This window comes from Gorilla gorilla, chromosome 19 (genome assembly GCF_029281585.2).
Source record: "Gorilla gorilla gorilla isolate KB3781 chromosome 19, NHGRI_mGorGor1-v2.1_pri, whole genome shotgun sequence".
Lineage (NCBI taxonomy): Eukaryota > Metazoa > Chordata > Mammalia > Primates > Hominidae > Gorilla > Gorilla gorilla.
The window spans coordinates 23,699,277-23,717,929 of record NC_073243.2 but is presented as its reverse complement, the minus strand read 5'-3'; the positions used below and the strand labels follow the sequence as shown (position 1 = coordinate 23,717,929).

The 18,653-nt window shown below is 37.6% G+C and overlaps 1 protein-coding gene and 1 pseudogene across 12 annotated transcripts in view; one reads left to right on the top strand and one right to left on the bottom strand.

The window, feature by feature from the left end:
* MYH10 (myosin heavy chain 10) overlaps positions 1 to 18,653 on the top strand; it is a 155,520-nt gene that overhangs the window by 65,974 nt on the left and 70,893 nt on the right. For all 12 annotated transcript variants that reach the window (XM_019013302.3, XM_019013298.3, XM_055367463.2 and 9 more), the window contains 6 exons: positions 11,406 to 11,469; positions 13,281 to 13,379; positions 15,152 to 15,295; positions 15,530 to 15,625; positions 17,273 to 17,391; positions 18,343 to 18,495. In XM_019013302.3, the coding sequence (XP_018868847.3) occupies positions 11,406 to 11,469; positions 13,281 to 13,379; positions 15,152 to 15,295; positions 15,530 to 15,625; positions 17,273 to 17,391; positions 18,343 to 18,495 (675 nt within the window). The remainder of the gene's footprint in view (positions 1 to 11,405; positions 11,470 to 13,280; positions 13,380 to 15,151; positions 15,296 to 15,529; positions 15,626 to 17,272; positions 17,392 to 18,342; positions 18,496 to 18,653) is intronic.
* LOC101124460 (small ribosomal subunit protein eS26-like) lies at positions 3,865 to 4,211 on the bottom strand (annotated as a pseudogene).

The window sequence follows — 18,653 nt, the reverse complement described above, 5'->3', positions numbered from 1 at the left end:
GTAGCTCCATTAAAAATAATTAGGTCCATTAATTAAATAATGTTCAGTTAAAATTCCCCTTTAATATTTCTCTATGGGTGTTGGTTCTTGGGGTTTGAAAGAAACTGTTGTAGACTCATTTTTAAATTCAATTCTGTGTAATTTTGATGTTTGATTTGTTATTTAGTTCTTTTAATTATTAAGCACCTATTCTTTGCCAGCCACTGTGCAGCTTAATTGATATCTCCAAATGGATGTCAATGGATTCTTCAAGTTTAACATATTCCAAATGAAAATTTTTCCTTTCCTTTCAAAATGTGTTCCTTTATGTCTTACGTCAATAAATGGTATTATGAAATCACCCAGTTGGTTAAACTTAAAACAAAATAAAAGCAATAGCAAAACCTAGAAAGACAAAATACCTAGGAATCAGCCTTTTTCTCATGGCCCACGTCCAGGCCAACAGTGAATCCTGTTGGTTAAACATCTAGGAGGTGTTTCAGATCTGTCCACATTTCTTCTCCTAACTAGCTGGTTATTCTAAAACCATATCTGAGGATATTTCTTCTATTATTCTCTATCACAGTATCCTGTTTATTTCCCTCATGGCACCTATCACAAGCTGTAACTAATTACTTTGCGTATTTATTATCTTTCCTAGTAGAATGTCTAAGATCTTTGTCAGTAGGGACTTTGTATCTTTGGTTCCTAGCATAGTGCCCCACAGGTATATTTATGGATTTTATGGAATTCATTTACTGAAAATGTGGCAGACACTACAAAGTGCCATACACTCTTCCAGGCCCTGGGAATATACCAGTGGTCAAAACTAAGGTTCCCTAGCCCTGTAGAGCACACCTTCATATTGGTGTTAACTTTAATATGTTTTCAACGGCATGTCATGATGTTGCTGAGCTCGGGGAAGGTAGTACGTATGCTAGATCCTCTGAGAATATGCATGCCCCCATTTTAGAAGCATGGGTAGAGAACATGAGGGAGGCAGTTGCTCTGTGGGCAGGCCAGGCCTTGGGTTGAGATCAATGTCATACCAAGAGTAATATGATGTTAAAAAATGAGTTGTGTATACAGTGAAATTTCATGCAGTCATATTTATAAGCTACATGCTTACAGTGAAAATATTTGAGGCTATAAACTCCATAAGCTTTAGAATCCATTTGGTTCCATTTCTTTGATCTGATATAGACGACTAATTTCCTGAAGAATATCTTTTCTTTCAAAGATACTAGCATATGGTTTACATTAAAGGGATTCTTTCTTTAGGAGAGCATTACCCTTAAGAAAATAATCGTTCACAGTTAGTCCAGTTCTCTGTTTATGGAGAAGTAAAATGCATTCCAGATGGAGGAGATTTATGTAAAAAGAATCTCTCATAATGAAACTTTAAAAACAGGGACTTCAATTTCAAAATGATTGTTTGGATCAGCAGGTACATCTTCCCTCACAGAGTTTTAGTTAGAATCACTTTCTCTATTTCCACAAATCCTTCTTTTCTTTCCTTTTATTTTCTTTCTCTCTCTTTTTTTTTTTTTTTTTTTTTTTACAAGTTGACTTAAGCCAGGATGGCAATTTCCAACTATTATGTACCTCTTGGTAGATAACTGTCCTCCAGCAGTTAAAGCTAGGTAAGGGCTCTAGGCATCCTCCTTACAGTTTAGCGACCAGGTTATAATGAAAGCGTGTCCGGATTCTGCACCCTCATATCTATTTATCAGCAGGCAGTTGCTGAAAACAGTTTTGTAAGTTGCATGCAGCCCAGCTCTGTTTAATTTCTCTAACCAAACCTTTACCTGAAAGATTTACTGAGGGAAATGTGACAGTATCAGTGACAGAATATGGTCTGCACCAGGCAACCAGCATCTTCCAGATCACTGGCTGCACACAGCCATTTAGTATCAAGCTCTAGGAGCACCCCCAACAATACAGCCTCCTGGACTTGCTGGAGTCTCAACACTTGTTCCCTTGACCCCGGATTGGGGAGGGTCTATATATATCTTTCTTTGTTTTTATTTATGTATTTATCTTTTTTTTAAGGCTCTATTTGAAGTTAATATATATCTCTTTCTAATCAGTCCATGGCTTAATGCCACTCATGTTACCCTAGTGATTTCTAATATCCATTATACTAAGTAATGAGGCCACTTAGTGCATGTGAAAACTCGTTTTACTAACAACAAAGCTTCTGGTTTGGTTTGGAGATTAAGATAGCTAAAGCATTTAAGGTAGCCATCTGGCCTTTGGATTAAGTGCTAGCTCATTACTCCTAGAATGGATTTTCTCATTTAGGGCAAATAGCTAACACACATGCATAGCACCCTATCTGTGCTGATGTGTTTTAATGCATACTGCAGATCATGTAATAACTTTAGATGCCAAATTAAGAAGGGGGAAAATATGTTCAGAATATGAAACAAACCTGCATTGCCCTTAAATTAAGTTGCTAACTAATAACTAATCTGGTTTTAATTACTATAGATACATTATAATCACCCCAGAAAAGATTCTAGAAATCGATGTCAATTCAGAACAAACAAAATTTTTGAAACTAATTAAGATAATTTTCATTTTATTTTCTTCAGGGTATGAAAATATCAAATACCCAGGTTTCCCTATTGCACATTTTGAGTGAAATCCTTAACAAGTTATATTTGATTATATATGAGAGAATTCTAGTTGTCTTTGCTGTTGAGAGCTCTCACAGTACACAAAGTGTAATTTCACTTGTTTCTGGATTGGTATACAACAAGCGTTATCATCAAAATGTGTAGCTGTAATTAATACACAAGGTACTTGTCACGTTTTGGGGGTTTTCCATGCTTTTGTTTTTACTGGTGAAGTTCCGATTGAATATTCTAAGTACCATAATCTGACCTTTATGCAAATCAGTTATGGAGTGGGCATTTTCGGCACAGATTTCTTCACATAATGTTTAAAAGATAGCGTTCCCACTTAAAAGTAAAACTCGTATTTTCCAATTTAGTCTAGATGTGTGTTTCAATAAAAATGTTAATTCTGAAAGTATTTATTATAGATGTGAGGAGAAAGCTTTTTTAACTTTTAACAGATATTCTGTCCCCTCGGCCTGCCCCCAGGGAAGAAAGAAAAGTCACCTTTGCTTATCTGGCCAAGTGGCCAACACTCAAGTGACGTCAGGTCCCATGGCCTGCATCTTACCTGATTTGCCAGGGTATCCAACGTGAAGGGGAATAATTTAAGTCCTAGATCACTTGGGGATATTCAGTAAAGTTTTTCATTTTTGCTTCTGAAATTTCACTTTGTCAGGTTGTCAAAGTGCTTAGCTATGTCTCGTAAAATATCTGAGTATGAGTGTCATTTAGCTAGAAAGTTGATCATTTTCAACTTCATAAGGTTTTTGTTCTGTTAAAGTGTTTTTAAAATAGAATACATGTTAGTGCTTTGGCTTATAACCGAGATTTATTGGTTACCAAATATATTTTCAGAAATACCGTTCTCTTTTGCCTCCTTCCACACCACAGGCCCCTGCAGCCCTGTCTCCTTCATCATTGTTCTCCATGCATCTCTTCTTTCACTGCTCTTTGCTTGGCCCTTTGCATCTAGCCGAAAGATATTTCACTGGCACTCACTATCATGGCTAGTGCCACTATGGACCCTAGGTGTGAAAAGGACACCAAGCTAGGGAACTGATGAGGAATAGAGTGTTGCATGTTGGTGACTTTGCTTATTTATCTAAGTAAGTGACCACTTGTCTGAATTATTTTGGAACATTTCTCTACAGGTCACCTGTTCAGAGGCCCCAAATCTTTTTTTTTTTTTTTTTTAAGTATAATTTCCATTTTGTTTTTCTCCAGAGAATAGTCTGTCTTCAGTCTTTAAGAACTCAGCACCTTACATGGGCTTTGGTGGGAGACATGGGGCAGCACCTGCAGGTCTAAATCGGGGTGGGGGTGTTCGGTCCTTGCAGGCTTCATGAGATTGATTCCTGACTACTTTGCTGTGAATTGCACAACTCACACGGTAATGTAGCTTCACATACAGCTTGGGAAGCACATAGGCATCGAAGACACTTGCTTCAGAATGCCCCTGACTGCTGCGGCCTCCACTGTGTTTCGAATGACGAATTTCTTAATGGCCTTGTCCTTGGGCACGCATTGGGCACAGTTAGTGCAGCGAATAGCCTGCACGTGGCTGCGGCCCTTTTCGGCACGACCTTTGTTCCTTCTTTTCTTTGTCATCTTGGAGGCGCGGACCGGAGAGGAGAGGCCCCAAATCTTAATTTTCTCCCATTTCTCCTTTGTTTGCTTTTGTTACTGGTTTTTATTTTATAATCCTAAGCTTAACTACAATCCAGCTTGATGTCGAGGGGAATAAGGAAACCAAAGAACTGCAGTGAGACCACAAAGATTACAGGATATTGTGAGCAAGTGGGATGGAGGGATGCTCTCCTGAGCTACAGAAAGAATGGTTTGGTGGTTAAGATCAAACACAAGCAGATTGATTAGAGTTGTCCGCAGTTGGCGGTAGTGATCTTCTTGCCAGTCTCACCATTCCTGGACCCAGAGCACTCCATGGCTTCCATGATATTCACGCCCTCTTTCACTTTGCCAAAGACCTCGTGCTTGCCATCCAGCCACTCAGTCTTGGCCACACAGGTGAAAAACTAGGAACCATTTGTGTCGGTCCAGCATTTGCCATGGACAAGATGCCAGGACCTGTGTGCTTCAGGATGAAGTTCTCATCATCAAATTTCTCCTGGTAGATGGACTGGCATTATTATGGTATGTGAAGTCAGCACCCTGGCAGATAAAATAAACCCTGTAATAATTCTGTGAAAGCAGGAACCCTTATAACCAAATCCTTTTCCTCCAGTGCTCAGTGCACGAAAGTTTTCCACTGTTTTTGGAACTTTGTCGGCAAACAGCTCGAAGGAGCTGCGTGGGCCAAAGGAGTTACCATCAACAATGATGTCAAAAGAACACAGTGGTGTTGACCATGGCTAGAGGCAGGTGGCTTCAGGTGGCAGCGATGACTACAAAGCCCCATTTCTCCTTTGAACCTAACTTCCTTTCCTATTTTAATGTCCCGTGAAGGTAGGGAAAAATAAATTCACTAAATATACGGTAAATAACATTTAAGTTTAGATTTTACAGTTGCTAGAATTCAAAGTTATCTGTGTATTAATGTTATCATATTGCCCAAATAATTAGTTTTGTTTGATGAATTTCGAACTTCTAATTTATTTGAGGTGGTAAAGAAAAAAAAGGAAATAGTATTCGGAGTTGAAAGCTTAAACCGCATGTTGATATATATATACTTAATAAAGAAGTTAAACATACATGTTGGTGAAAGCTAAAAGTTTATATTACTGGATATAAAGAATTTGTTTTAGTGAAATGTTTTCTTAAAATAAGAACTAGGTGATACCATATGATTTTGATGAACCTTTCTGCAGCATTAAAATGAGAAGTTTGAGAACGCATTTGCCCGGGCAGTCACGTTGGCCGTGTGTCCTTAACAGCTTTGTAGTAATAACATTGCCTTTTGACTACTGTCTCTTAAAATAGCAATATTTTTATTAACTCAATGAGGTATTGTGTAGATAATACAGCTGTTTAAAATTTGTGGAGAATTTTAACCATCAGTATAACATCAGGACCCAATTTCAGTTTCTTTTTTGAACAGTTCTAACTATTCATAGGATTGATAGCTTTTTAACTTAAATCTTTCTTAGGGGTCTTCCAAAAAACAAAGACAAAATATACTTATTTTTAAAATAGAATGAAGTTCATTCTCTCTTGTAATTACATATGGGTCCATTGAAGCATTTTATAAATCTAAGATACATTATGGAGTATTAGTGATCTTATTTGTTTCTGTGTCTTGAAATAGTTTGCTGTTTTGTCATCTTAGAAATTGATTCATTATTAACTCATTTATTCTCAACTATGCTGAAAAAAGAATAAAATAATAAGAATAATGGGATTGCCTAGAAGGATGCTACAGTAATAACTATTGCATCATCTTTTGATTTATTTATTATATCACCCCAAATATTGCATTGTCTTTCAAGTAGGTATGAAAGAAAACTAGAGAAACCATCTTTGTAGGTTATTTTTAGCTTTTAGTGAACATAGTTGAAAAATCAGAAGTTTTCAATTTTTAGTCATAATGTCAGTGAGAAGGAAATTGACGGAAAAACATTTCACAAACATTGGATGAACCGGAAGATGAATACAAAGAGACAGATAGCATGGTAGACTGTAAAGATGATGATGAAATCAGTTATATAAAGAGAGTCTCAGATTGAGTCTCCAGGTGATAGCCTAGAATTTTCTCAAACTCAAGAATTATATATATTTCTAAGGGCAAAAAAGAAACATGACATTAGCATCCAGGTAGTCATTCTGTAGGAAGATTTTCCTTAGTATTTTGCAATAAGATTAAAGAATACTGTTATTTCATCTCTTTGCTAAAATAACAGTATTCTTTAATCTTGTATGATGTTTCTGTACCAATATGTACCTGGATAAGTTTCATAAGTGGACAAATGCAGAAAGCAGGTGTGTATGTGAAAATTGTTAGAAGGAAATAGATAATATAAAATGAGAGAAGTCATTGGGTTGACCATTCTAATTGATGCTTACAAATCTAAAGATGAAAATGTTTTATAATTACAGAGCAAAAAAGATCTTTCTCGTCAACAAAATATGAGCTATCAGAATTTTGTATATTCAACTATTGCATTCTGACAATGCAAAGGCAATAATAAGTAAGAGCCTATTGGCAGAAGAGAGAAGGGTGCCTACAGTTGCTGTCTAGAATAGCTATTAACCCAGAATGTTGTATCTCTTCAACATAGTAGATGTTACAACTTAGAAGTTGAAATTAGATTGCAGTGTGCCAAGGACTCCTACTCTTTGTAGTGTTTTTGTTTTGCTTTTTTTTGTTTGTTTTTTTCAAGTGAACTTAAGCACAGCACCTCTCTTTGAAATACCATTTAGCTTGAAGCAGCTAATGTATGTGGTAAACACTAAGATTGGTAGGCTCGGCTGGCACTGTTTCTGTGAAGCCTTCTCTCCTCCTTTCTCTATGTTCCCATAGCACCTCTGTGCTATGTGTGGAAGTGCACAGACCACATTGTTCTTCAGGTGTTAAAAAAGCACAGCCTCAGTGTTCATCTTAAGTTTGGGGAGCATTAGGTCAGCATCTCTTCATGCCAATAATTATATTATTTGTGTAGAGTGCTTATTTGTTTAGCCTATCTCAAAGAAGGGAAAATTTTTCTCCTATTAAAACAAAAATCCAAACAAAGCTTTCTCTCCACACCATAAAACAAAACTAACCAAACAAATTGTCAGTTTTATTATGCGACTCTTAATTAACAAGGTCTCTATAGAAGAAAAATACTAAATGCTCACCACTGATAGTCAAGCAGCCTCATAATGATGGATTTGCCTTGTGGTCTCCAGGGGAATTTAAATCATTACCTCAGTAAATTTGATGGCATAAGATCAGTATCTAGGCTAGAGGGCATTGCAGGTTTGGTGACTAACACCATCCTAACTTCTAAAGAAATCCTAAATTCATATCTTCTATTACATTGTCGACTTTCACTGTCACGTGTGTTAGACTCATGTCCAGAGTAATATTGTTTTTGCCATTTGTTTTGATAACTTATGTAGCATCAGTGGTTTTTTTGTTCATGACTTTGTAAGATGTAGCAAGAGCCTGTTTGTCACAAAATGCCTTTGCTTCTTACTCCAACTCCCTCTTGAACACTCCGTGGTTTAGTGGCACTGGGAGCCGGCCCTGCATGGAATGCACCTCTGTTGTGATGACGACATAGTGCCTGAGTATATCAAGCTCGTCAAGTATTTCTTAGTGCAAAGCAGTGCTGTCAGATAACGTGAAATAGAATAGGTACATTTTGGTGGGGCAGAGTTAGGACACTTGGAAAGAGAACCAGGAGTGCTAAAGGAGCTCCTTGACACACACCTGAGATAGAACTTAATCCTGCAAGCTGATCACAGTTTGTTCCTCCTCAAGCGGGAAGTCAGTATATTCCCAGGGCTCTTCCCCCACACTCCCCACACACATTCCCTTTCACCTTGTTTGCTAGCTTGGTTTGGGTTTTTTTTTAATAGGAAAATGGGGTGAGTTCTTAATGAATGCTCATAATATTGAGCAAAAATACAATGGATTATTCATTTTAGAAAGTGATTCCTCTTTTCTTTTTTTAAAATCAACTATTGAGGTGTAATTTGCATACAATAAAATATAGCTGAGGAACTTCTTTAGTAGGTAGCATCCCAAACTGACTACTCATTTTTTTAATATAAGGTAAATATTAATACACTGGAAAAAGTAACACTTTGGGAAGGGTGAGAAGGGCCCTAAAGTAGTAAGTAAAAGGATGGGCAAGCTGCCTGGCACCATAAGCAGAAGAGTGTAAATCTAACGGCTTTCACTTTAATAGGGAAGCATATTTAACTTAATATGTTTATAGTAAATACACAGAATTGAATTATTATTACTATTATGTTATAGAATGCTTCACAGATCCGAATGTCATCCTTGCACAGGGGCCATGCTCATCTGTGTAAAACAGATGTTGAGTTATATTTTTAAAATTGGCATTTATCTAGGAGTTCCTAAGATCTCTCCCTTGATTGTTTTTGAAATGTTGGCATACAATAAAATTCACCTTTTTCAGTGTACAGTTCAGTGCGTTTAGATAAATGTGTACGTAGTGTAGTGAGCACCATGCTCTAGAGGAAGAATGTTTCCCTTACTCCAGAAAGGTTTCTTTTGCCTTTGTGTCGTCAGTTCCCTCCTTCTGCCCCTGCCCCTGAAACCACTGACCTGTTTCTGTCCCTAGAGTTTTCAGTAACGTCTGGCATGTCAAGTACATGGAATCATATAGTATGTAGTGCTTTATGTCTAGTTTCTTTCACACAGCAGAATGCTTTTTAGATCCATCCACGTTATTGAGTGTGTCCCTGGTTTATTCCTTGTCATCGCTCAGTAGTGTTCCATTTTGTGAATATACCACGATTTCTTCATCCATTCACCAGTTGGTGGACATTGGGTTGTTTCCAGTTTAGGGCTATTAAGAATAAAGTGGCTGGGGACATTCATGTACAAGTCCATGTGGATGCATGCATTCCTTTCTCGTGGGTGAAACCCCGCCCAGGAATGGAATTGCTGGGTCATAGAGTAATCTGTGTTTGACGCCGTGAGAAACCGGCAAACTGGCTGTACCGTTTTGCCTTCTCACCAGGGTTGTCTGATAGTTCTAGTTATTCTGTATCTTTGCTAGTCTTTCTTAAAATGTGTAGCCACTCTAGTGGGTATATAGTGGTGTCTCATCGTGGCTGTTTTTACTTAGATTTCCCTAATAACTAATGATAGTGTACGTCTTTTCATATACTTGTTGGCCATTCACGTATCTTTTGTGATGAAGTGTCTATTCAAATCACTTACCCCGTTTTCTTATTGGGTTGTTTGTCCTACTATTGAAATATAAGAGTTCTTTGTATATTCTGGCAACAAGCCTTTTATCACATGTGTTTCCCAAATATTATCTCCCAATTTGTGGCTTCTCTTCATTTTCTTTGTGGTATCTTTTGAAGAATAAAAGTTTTAAATTTTGATGAAATCCATTTTACCAGTTTTTTATTTTATGGTTCATGCTTTTTGCATTCTGTCTAGGAAATCCTTGTCTCATTTAAGGTCATGAAGATTTTCTCCTGTTTGCTTTGAGAAGTTTTATAGTTTTAGCCCATGTATTTAGGTATGTGATCTGCTTTGAGTTAAGTTTTATATGTAGTGTAAAGTAAAAGTCTAGGTTCTTTTAATTTTGTTTTGTTTCATTTTGCATATTTTTCAAGCACCATTTATTGAAAAGACTGTCCTTCCTTTCCCTATTAAATTACCTTGACACATTTGTTGAAATGAATTAACTTACATACATGATCAATTCCTGGACTGTCTTCTGTTTCACTAATCTGTATCTCTGTCTTTACACCAATACCACACTGTCCTAGTAAATTTATAGCTTTTTGAAATCAAGTAGTGTGATTCCCCCAGCCCTGGTCTTCTTTCTCAGAATTGTTGTGATTAGTCTAAGTCCTTTTCCATTTCCCAATAAACTTGAGACAGCTTGTCAGTTTCCTCAAAGGAAGCCCTCCAATCCCTTGACTTTTATATATATGATGAATAATACTGGTATGTTTACTAGTGTCAGTCCTTCTTAGCAGTCCTAGAATAAACCATTCTTGATCATTATGTTTGTTTTGCAAAATGTTTAACATGTTTAATTTTTTTTTCTGGTTTCTTTTTTTTTCTTTTTTGAGACAGAGTCTCACTCCGTCGCCAGGCTGGAGTGCAGTGGTGCGATCTCGGCTCACTGCAACCTCCGCCTCCCGGGTTCAAGCGATTCTCCTTATATATATTTTTATAAGTAAGATATAACCATACCATATTTGCTTTTATTTTGCTTTGAGATGGAGTCTCGCTCTGTCACCCAGGCTGGAGTGCAGTGGCGCGATCTCAGTTCACTGCAGCCTCCGCCTCCTGGGTTCAAGTGACTCTCCGGCCTCTGCCTCCCGAGTAGCTGGGATTACAGGCATGCGCCACCATGCCCAGCTAAATTTTTTTGTATTCTTAGTAGAGACGGGGTTTCACCGTATTGGCCGGGCTGGTCTTGAACTCCTGACCTCAGGAGGTCCACCTGCCTTGGCCTCCCAAAGTGCTGGGATTACAGGTGTGAGTCAGCACGCCCAGCTTGCTTTCCTTGTAATATCTTTATCAGATTGGGTACTCAGTGTTATGACAACTTTATAAAATGAATGATGAAATAATCACGATTTTCCTCTTTCCCTAAAACAGTTATATATAGTAAAGAAATCAAATATTCCTTAGAAATTTGTAAAATTGTTTCATAAGACTAATCCAGCATTTTTAAAGAAATAATTCTGTTTTACTATTTTTTATTTTTATGGGTTAAGTTTTCGGGTTTTTTTTTTCTTGAATGGATTTCTATTTTTCTAGGAAATCATTTATACTATTCAGATTTTTAAATCTACCATTATAGTGCTGGATAGAGTGGTCCTTTAAAACTATTAAAATCTCTCATATTTCAGATTATTTAGAAGAGCTTTTAAAAACTTCTGAATGACTGGGATCTCACTACTTTCTTTTATTAATAATTTCTAATTTTATTATGTTATAGTCCAGGAAAATAGCCTATTCTGTTGCTACTTTTTTGAAATGTATCACAGCCTGTTTTCTTCTTTTTGTTTGAGGCAATATATAAGATCCATTATTGTAACTAATTCATGGATACTTGTTGTCTTCTTAGTTTATTAGTGTTCGTATCCAGTATGTACTTACTTATTTTCAGTTTTCTCTTTTTAATTTATTTTCAGGGCAAATTTATTCGGATCAACTTTGATGTAACTGGCTATATCGTTGGGGCCAACATTGAAACATGTATCCTTTTTCATAAATGTATAATCCAAAATAAAGAAGAATTTAGTCTTCCTACAACCCCATGGCAACCGTCTGTGATATCACTCCCAAAATCCAGATGATAAAACTTGAGCCCAGAGATAGCATGCCTTGTTCAAATACTTTCGACTAGTGAATATTAACTCCAAGTTGTTTTGTTGTTTGTAAAACCAGGCCATAACTTATTCACATGGCTGGGGAAGTGGAGAGTGCCACAGTGTTTGTGTGGTATAGGACATTCAGATGAATGCAGTTGCCCTCCCCCTATTGCTGTTAGCCCACTTTTTACCATCTACTTCTGATATTAGAAGGATGAGCATGTAATCATTGAAAACATCCTTATAAGATTACAGAGTTAAAGTAATCTCAATTAGTGTTAAGTAGAATAAAGCTGGAGAAAAAAATAAAATGTCAAGTACATAGAATAGTCCTAAGAAATGTCACCTGCATAGAATGGCCATAAGAAGGTTTATATATGTGTATGCACATACATACCCAGGTAAAACACATTTGAGTAGAGATGTAATAAAATAGAAATGATTCTGAATGATAGTGTGCCAATTAGAAAGATAGATGACAATTTTCGGGTACTTAATAGAATAATCTCCAGTGATAGAAATACATTGTTTCTATCCTTCGAGGGATAGACCATGATTTTCTGGTTAAGAACAGTATTTTATGCCTCCAAATAGACTCACAGCCAGCAAAATCTGGAAATACTTGAAAATGACAGGAGAATGAATCTGCAGTTCAGCTTTCTTCATATAGGTGTGTCAGAGCATGATTCATATGAGTGTGTCTTTCACCAGACGTGGAGGATGTGTGGGATAGTCTGACTTAAAATTCAGGCTATCTGACACATACAGAATTAATTTACTTTGGTGGCCCCAGGGAAGGTTTACCTCAAGAGAGGCAAACATCTTCCAAAGCTGTGATACACGTTGTCTGAGATGCCAGTGTGACTGTCAACCCATAGGAACTCCGGGAGCATCAAGAACTGTGGATCTGAGCCCCAGATAAGATACACAGCTGGGTGTGCAGTGGTCTGAAATGCAGGAGCTGCTGGGGACTGTGCCACCTGCCCCCTGGGAAGCCCAGGCAGGGTGGGTAGCAGCAGGCATAGGTACTGGCCGCACCGGTTCTTCAGAGCAGCAGAGGGAAGGCTAGTGCTTAATCTCATCATAGCTGTCAAGGCATATGGGAAAGTTACATGTGCTGCTCGGTGTGAAGGGGCGAGTGCCTCTCATATAGGAGGCTTTCAATAGGGTAGCATTGTGGGCACTCTCAGCATGCATTTTGGAGTCAAGCCAAGTTTTTGGTTCCTAACTGTACCACTTATTAACTATATTATTTTGACTAATTTCCTTATACCATGGCTTCCTTATTTATAAAATTGTGTTAATCTGGTATTATAGAGCTTCTCCTGCCTTAAACAACTGTACTTCATTTTTAATAGCTTCTTACAGTTCCTCGTATAGTGTGGTATTCTTTGAATGTAATCCAAGTTAGGGGAAGGATGGGGTAGAGTGGAGCTGAGTGAGGGAAGCACGTATAATTTTTAAGTTCCTTCCCAGACCAATGATTCTGGAAGATCAGTGAGGAACGTAAGTTGCACCTATTTTCTTTTTTCACAGATGGAAGACAGTCATTTAGAATAGTTCATTGCAGGATAGTTTATATAATAATCAGAGAAAGAAGATGTTTTGTGATGTAAATTTACAGATGCTGAAAGAGGGCCTTTATTTATTTAAGAATTATATTAAATAATTTAATTCTTAACTGTCTTTGCTCAGACCTTCTGGAAAAGTCTCGTGCTGTTCGTCAAGCAAAAGATGAACGTACTTTTCATATCTTTTACCAGTTGTTATCTGGAGCAGGAGAACACCTAAAGTGTAAGTTACAAAGGTTTTTACTATTTTATATTCACTGGAATATCTCTTTTAATATTTTTTTGAGAAAAAACAATTTTGGGAAACAGTTTTTTACACACAAAACACCAAATTTCCAGCTGGTTAAATCATGAAAATCAAAATGAAATTGAACTTCCATGCCATGGGGTAACTACTTTATTTTAAGCGGCGGGTATTGTAGATAATATAATCTTTTGTACTTTTATTTCTTTTTTAAAATTTTTTAAATTAGAAGACAAATGATGCGTATTTTACAACTCTGTTTCAATGTTTTAAAATATGAAAGTAAGGGAAAAGAAATTTACCTAATGAAATTAAGTAGAATAAATATTTTTATTTCTAGATTTACAACTGAATATATGTTATTGCTTCCACTAGTACTAGAAAGAGCCTGTGGTGGATATTGATTGATTGACTGTCATGGATCACAAGGACTAGAAGTTTAGAGTTGGACAGGTACAAAGGAGAGCTCAGGTCTGGGTCAGAATTTTGCTGGGTTAGAAATATATTGAGGGAGAGGAGAAGATGCATAACTTTCCCATCTCTTCTGATTCTCAAATTTAGTGTTTCTGCATGATTATTATATATATAATCTAGATATCAAAGTAGACACATATACAGTAAAAGTTTTCTCATCTGGCATCCAGGCTTTTGCTAACCACAGACATCTGTGAAACCTTTGAACCCAAAAATTAATCAGAGAACGACCTGCAAGGGAAAAATCAAGCAACAAAAAAATAGAGTTATTGCCAAGGAGAGACTAAAAATTCAAGATGATGCAGTATGTAACACTGAAGAGAAGAAAATGCTCAGGCTTTCAGACTGGCAATAACTGCAATAGGAGTAAATTCTTTAAAATGATCAAAGTGTTGAAAGAAATAGAAAAAGAAAGCAGCAGGCAGTACCCTGTAGAAGTTAAATGTGATGTAGACAAGAATAAGGGGACAGGGTGACCTGCAGAAATTCTCTGCAGGAGAGCAAGAGAGCCAGTCACAAAGAAAGCTGGAGCACATTTGCATATGTGTTATAACGATAAATAGCCCTGCTATTTTGAGCACTCCTGAGAAATATTCTTTGGCTCTCAAGAATGCATTTGTCAAAAGAGTAAGTTCTCTTTAATTCACGTCTCCTACGGTACAAGTAGTCAGTGCGGGTACCTGTTATAATAGTCTGCTGTGCCACATCACATCATCATTCTAAAGGCAAGTTAACCACCAAGCAAGCTGGCTTGGAGAAAGTGTTTCAGGGCCTTTGCTGGGCTCGGGACGTGCTTGGTCCACATCACTGTATCTTTAGCTTATGTCCATGGTAGTTTTCATATTCACTTCATAGTGTTTGCTGCAAACTACTTGCTAAGATAGGAATATAGAATATGAGTTTAAAAGCTTTCCTTCAAAAAAGAGGGCTAAAATATTTAAATCTGAAAACAATAGAGTTTTGTCATCTGGAAAATTGACATCATTTCGCAGATAACCAATTTCAAACAGAATATTGTACAAACTGCCATCCCCAAAACTCCTGTTAAGGTTTTTGCATTGTTAACATCATCATTTTCCTTTGTTGGTACAGATAATTAAAAAATGTATGTTTGTGTATTTACATGAATATATAAAGGAAAAAAAAAACATTTTGCTGGCAATGGGTTGTATGGTGACCGCTGCTCTCCTGTGACACTGGCACAGTTTGAGTGCAGGTATGGCTTAGTTGTCTTCATGAGTATTTATCAAATTTTCTTCCATTATATTTCCTTTTAGCTGATTTGCTTCTTGAAGGATTTAATAACTACAGGTTTCTCTCCAATGGCTATATTCCTATTCCGGGACAGCAAGACAAAGATAATTTCCAGGAGACCATGGAAGCAATGCACATAATGGGCTTCTCCCATGAAGAGATTCTGTGTATGTGTGATTTCTCTAAGATTCTGGTACTCACTTTCCTAAGACTTACACATCTGGGGTAAATCACCTAAACTAGAAAATGACTGGGAAACTAATGAATTGTATGAAATCCTGAAAAGACATGTCTTACTGAAAAGTTTTGTATAGCTAATTTTTAGCACAAAATAAATGAGTATATGTCTCTGCTACATTTTGAGGCAATATTAATTTTTTTTTCTTTTTATCAATATGAAGCAATGCTTAAAGTAGTATCTTCAGTGCTACAGTTTGGAAATATTTCTTTCAAAAAGGAGAGAAATACTGATCAAGCTTCCATGCCAGAAAATACAGGTAAACTGATGAATACTGACTTTATTTCTGTTTCGATGGCTTGTTGTGCTCTCTAAGAAGGTGTTACAGTGCAAGCGTAAAAGCGCCTCTGAAGCATTTCTGAAGGGACCCTCGAGTAGAGTGACAACATCGTGTATTTACACGAGGGTTCCTCTGATTCTATAAATGAGGACAGGGGACAGGGTGTAGGATGAAAAGTAGGAGTGGTCTCTGCCTTAGCATGCAGGAGGCCTTGGGAATTGAGGGAGGAGAACTCAGCCGCAGGAGGTCACACACTTACCTGAGAGGGAGGTGCAGCTGCTGAGTTCCAGCCAGTGTGCACCTTGCCAGGATTACAGGCCCAGTATTGCCAAATATAAGTGACTTTTCAAAGAAAAATGGAAATCTAGATCTTAATAGGAAATATTCCCATTTTCAAATGTCAAAAATGGTTTTAAATTTGCATTGGTCAGGAACAAAAGTTTGTGACCCAAATATATATATATTATATATTATAAAATATATATTTAATATAAATATATAAATATATGGATATAAATTATATATTTATTAAATATATGTATATATAATATACATATATATTATATATATATATCAGTTTGCTTCAGATGGTCTGGAGAGAAAAAGTGAGGAATCTCTATATTGCCTTGACTGCTTGATTATTCTAACAAGTTAGTTATCTTGCCTCATGGAGGCATCCGCAGTCCACTGTGGCGGGTGAAGGCTGACATAAAGTCACATTATCTGCCCTTGAAATAATCGTTTTTTGTAACCAATTTGAGGCTTGATAACAATTTAATTCTGTGTGACTCTTCTAAGGGGCCTGCCTCTCCTGCTGCTTCTTGGTCACCATTTTCTGGCCAAGCTGTGGCACCTCCTCTTAGGGCTGTTGATTTCCAGGACCATTCATCTGTCATTCAGTCAAAGTAGTTTGATTGGCGGTTGGGCCTCCATCCTCCATATGGCTTTTCCATGGTTAAATAGACTTAAAATGGAGCCATCTAAAATGCAGAGTAAGGCATATATTAGTATAGCTTGGCTTTGAAATTTTTTAATGACCCATAAAAAGAAGAGGATCAGGTCACTCTTGTAAAGGTAAGAAGGCTGGGCATAGTGGCCATGTAGTCCCAGCTACTCGGGAGGCTGAAGCAGGAGGATGGCTTGAGCCCAGGAGTTCTAGGCTGTCGTGCTATGCCCATCGGTTGTCTACACTATGTTCAGCATCAGTATGGTAGCGTCCCAGCAGTAGGGGACCAGTAGGTTGCCTAGGGAGGAGTGAACCAGCCCAAGCTGAAAATGGAGCAGGTCAAAACTCCCGTGCTGATCAGTAGTGAGATCACGCCTGTGAATAGCCACTACACTCCATCCTGGCCAACATAGTGAGAACCTGCCTCTAAAAAAATGAATAAATAGGCAAGGCAGTCAAATGCTGACTAGCCATCTCTTGTAGCCTAAAAATGAGTGTGTATTAACTTGAAAAGATGGAAGGTATTTTTCATTAGACCTAAAACTTGTCTGATTTTAAGACTTTTATTTATTTCTTAATACAATTTAATTGTTACTAAGGTTTTTCCAGTGTTTATTGAATATATTGTGAGTAGATTATAAGTAAAAAATGTAGGATTTAGGAGACTTTTTACACTTCAGTTGCGCAGAAGCTCTGCCATCTTCTTGGGATGAATGTGATGGAGTTTACTCGGGCCATCCTGACTCCCCGGATCAAGGTCGGCCGAGACTATGTGCAAAAAGCCCAGACCAAAGAACAGGTAGGTTTCATGTTCATTGTTATTACTGATTTGTTTGAATGATAAGCCATGGCCATTTGGCCTTCTGATTGACATGTAACAAACTGAATCAATACAAACTGTCTTACGTGGGTGTTTTTAGGTACTAAATGAGTTTTTTTTTTTTTTTTTAAGTATATTTACTTTTTTGTTTTCGAAAAAATTTAAAAGGGGCCGGGCCCGGTGGCTCACACCTGTAATCCCAGCACTTTGGGAGGCTGAGGTGGGCAGATCACCTGAGGTCAGGAGTTTGAGACCAGCCTGACCAGTATGGTGAAACCCCATCTCTACTAAAAATACAAAAATTAGCCGGGCGTGATGGCATGCGCCTGTAGTCCCAGCTACTCAAGAGGCTGAGACAGGAGAATTGCTTGAACCCAGAAGGCAGAGGTTGTAGTGAGCTGAGATTGCACCACGGCACTCCAGCCTGGGCAACAGAACGAGACTCCGTATCAAAAAAAAAAAAAAAAATTTTTTTAAAGGTGATTTTTTAAAAAAAGTAAATGTCAAATTATAATCTCTAGTTTTCCCCAGGTAGATAGATAATCCAGTAGACAAATCTGCATACTTCGGGAACCAGACCAACAGAAGGGCCCCTGCCGCCTTGTCCCTGTGCTGGGTGGTACAGCAGAGAGAAAGTACCAGCTTAACTGAGCTGAATCCAGGCGGACAGTGCTACCCAGGACCCAGGCGCATGGGGAGGAGCTTATTTTTATTAGGCATCTTTACCCATCCCCCAAATTTGTTATTCCCTGTGTTCATTTAATTCTTCTAATATTGCCTTCTATTGATGTGTAAAATTGAGACATGATTAAGCAGTGAATGCCATCTCAGGTTTTTTGAGTGCTGTATAACATTAAATTCCGTAAAACAGCTATTTATGCTTTGTTGAGATTGTTTCCAGAATAAAAGGTTGTTGTGATTTAATTACAGGCAGATTTTGCAGTAGAAGCATTGGCGAAAGCTACCTATGAGCGGCTCTTTCGCTGGCTCGTTCATCGCATCAATAAAGCTCTGGATAGGACCAAACGTCAGGGAGCATCTTTCATTGGAATCCTGGATATTGCTGGATTTGAAATTTTTGAGGTATTCTTCCCCCTCTTCCTCTAGCTCGTCCTTTTTTTGTTTGTTCTTTTAACAAATATGAAGGCTTACTGTGTGCCCAGTACATACCAGGCACCAGGGATACAGTCCCTGCCATTCTAGTAGAGCCAAACAATAAATGGCAAATAATCAGTGAATCC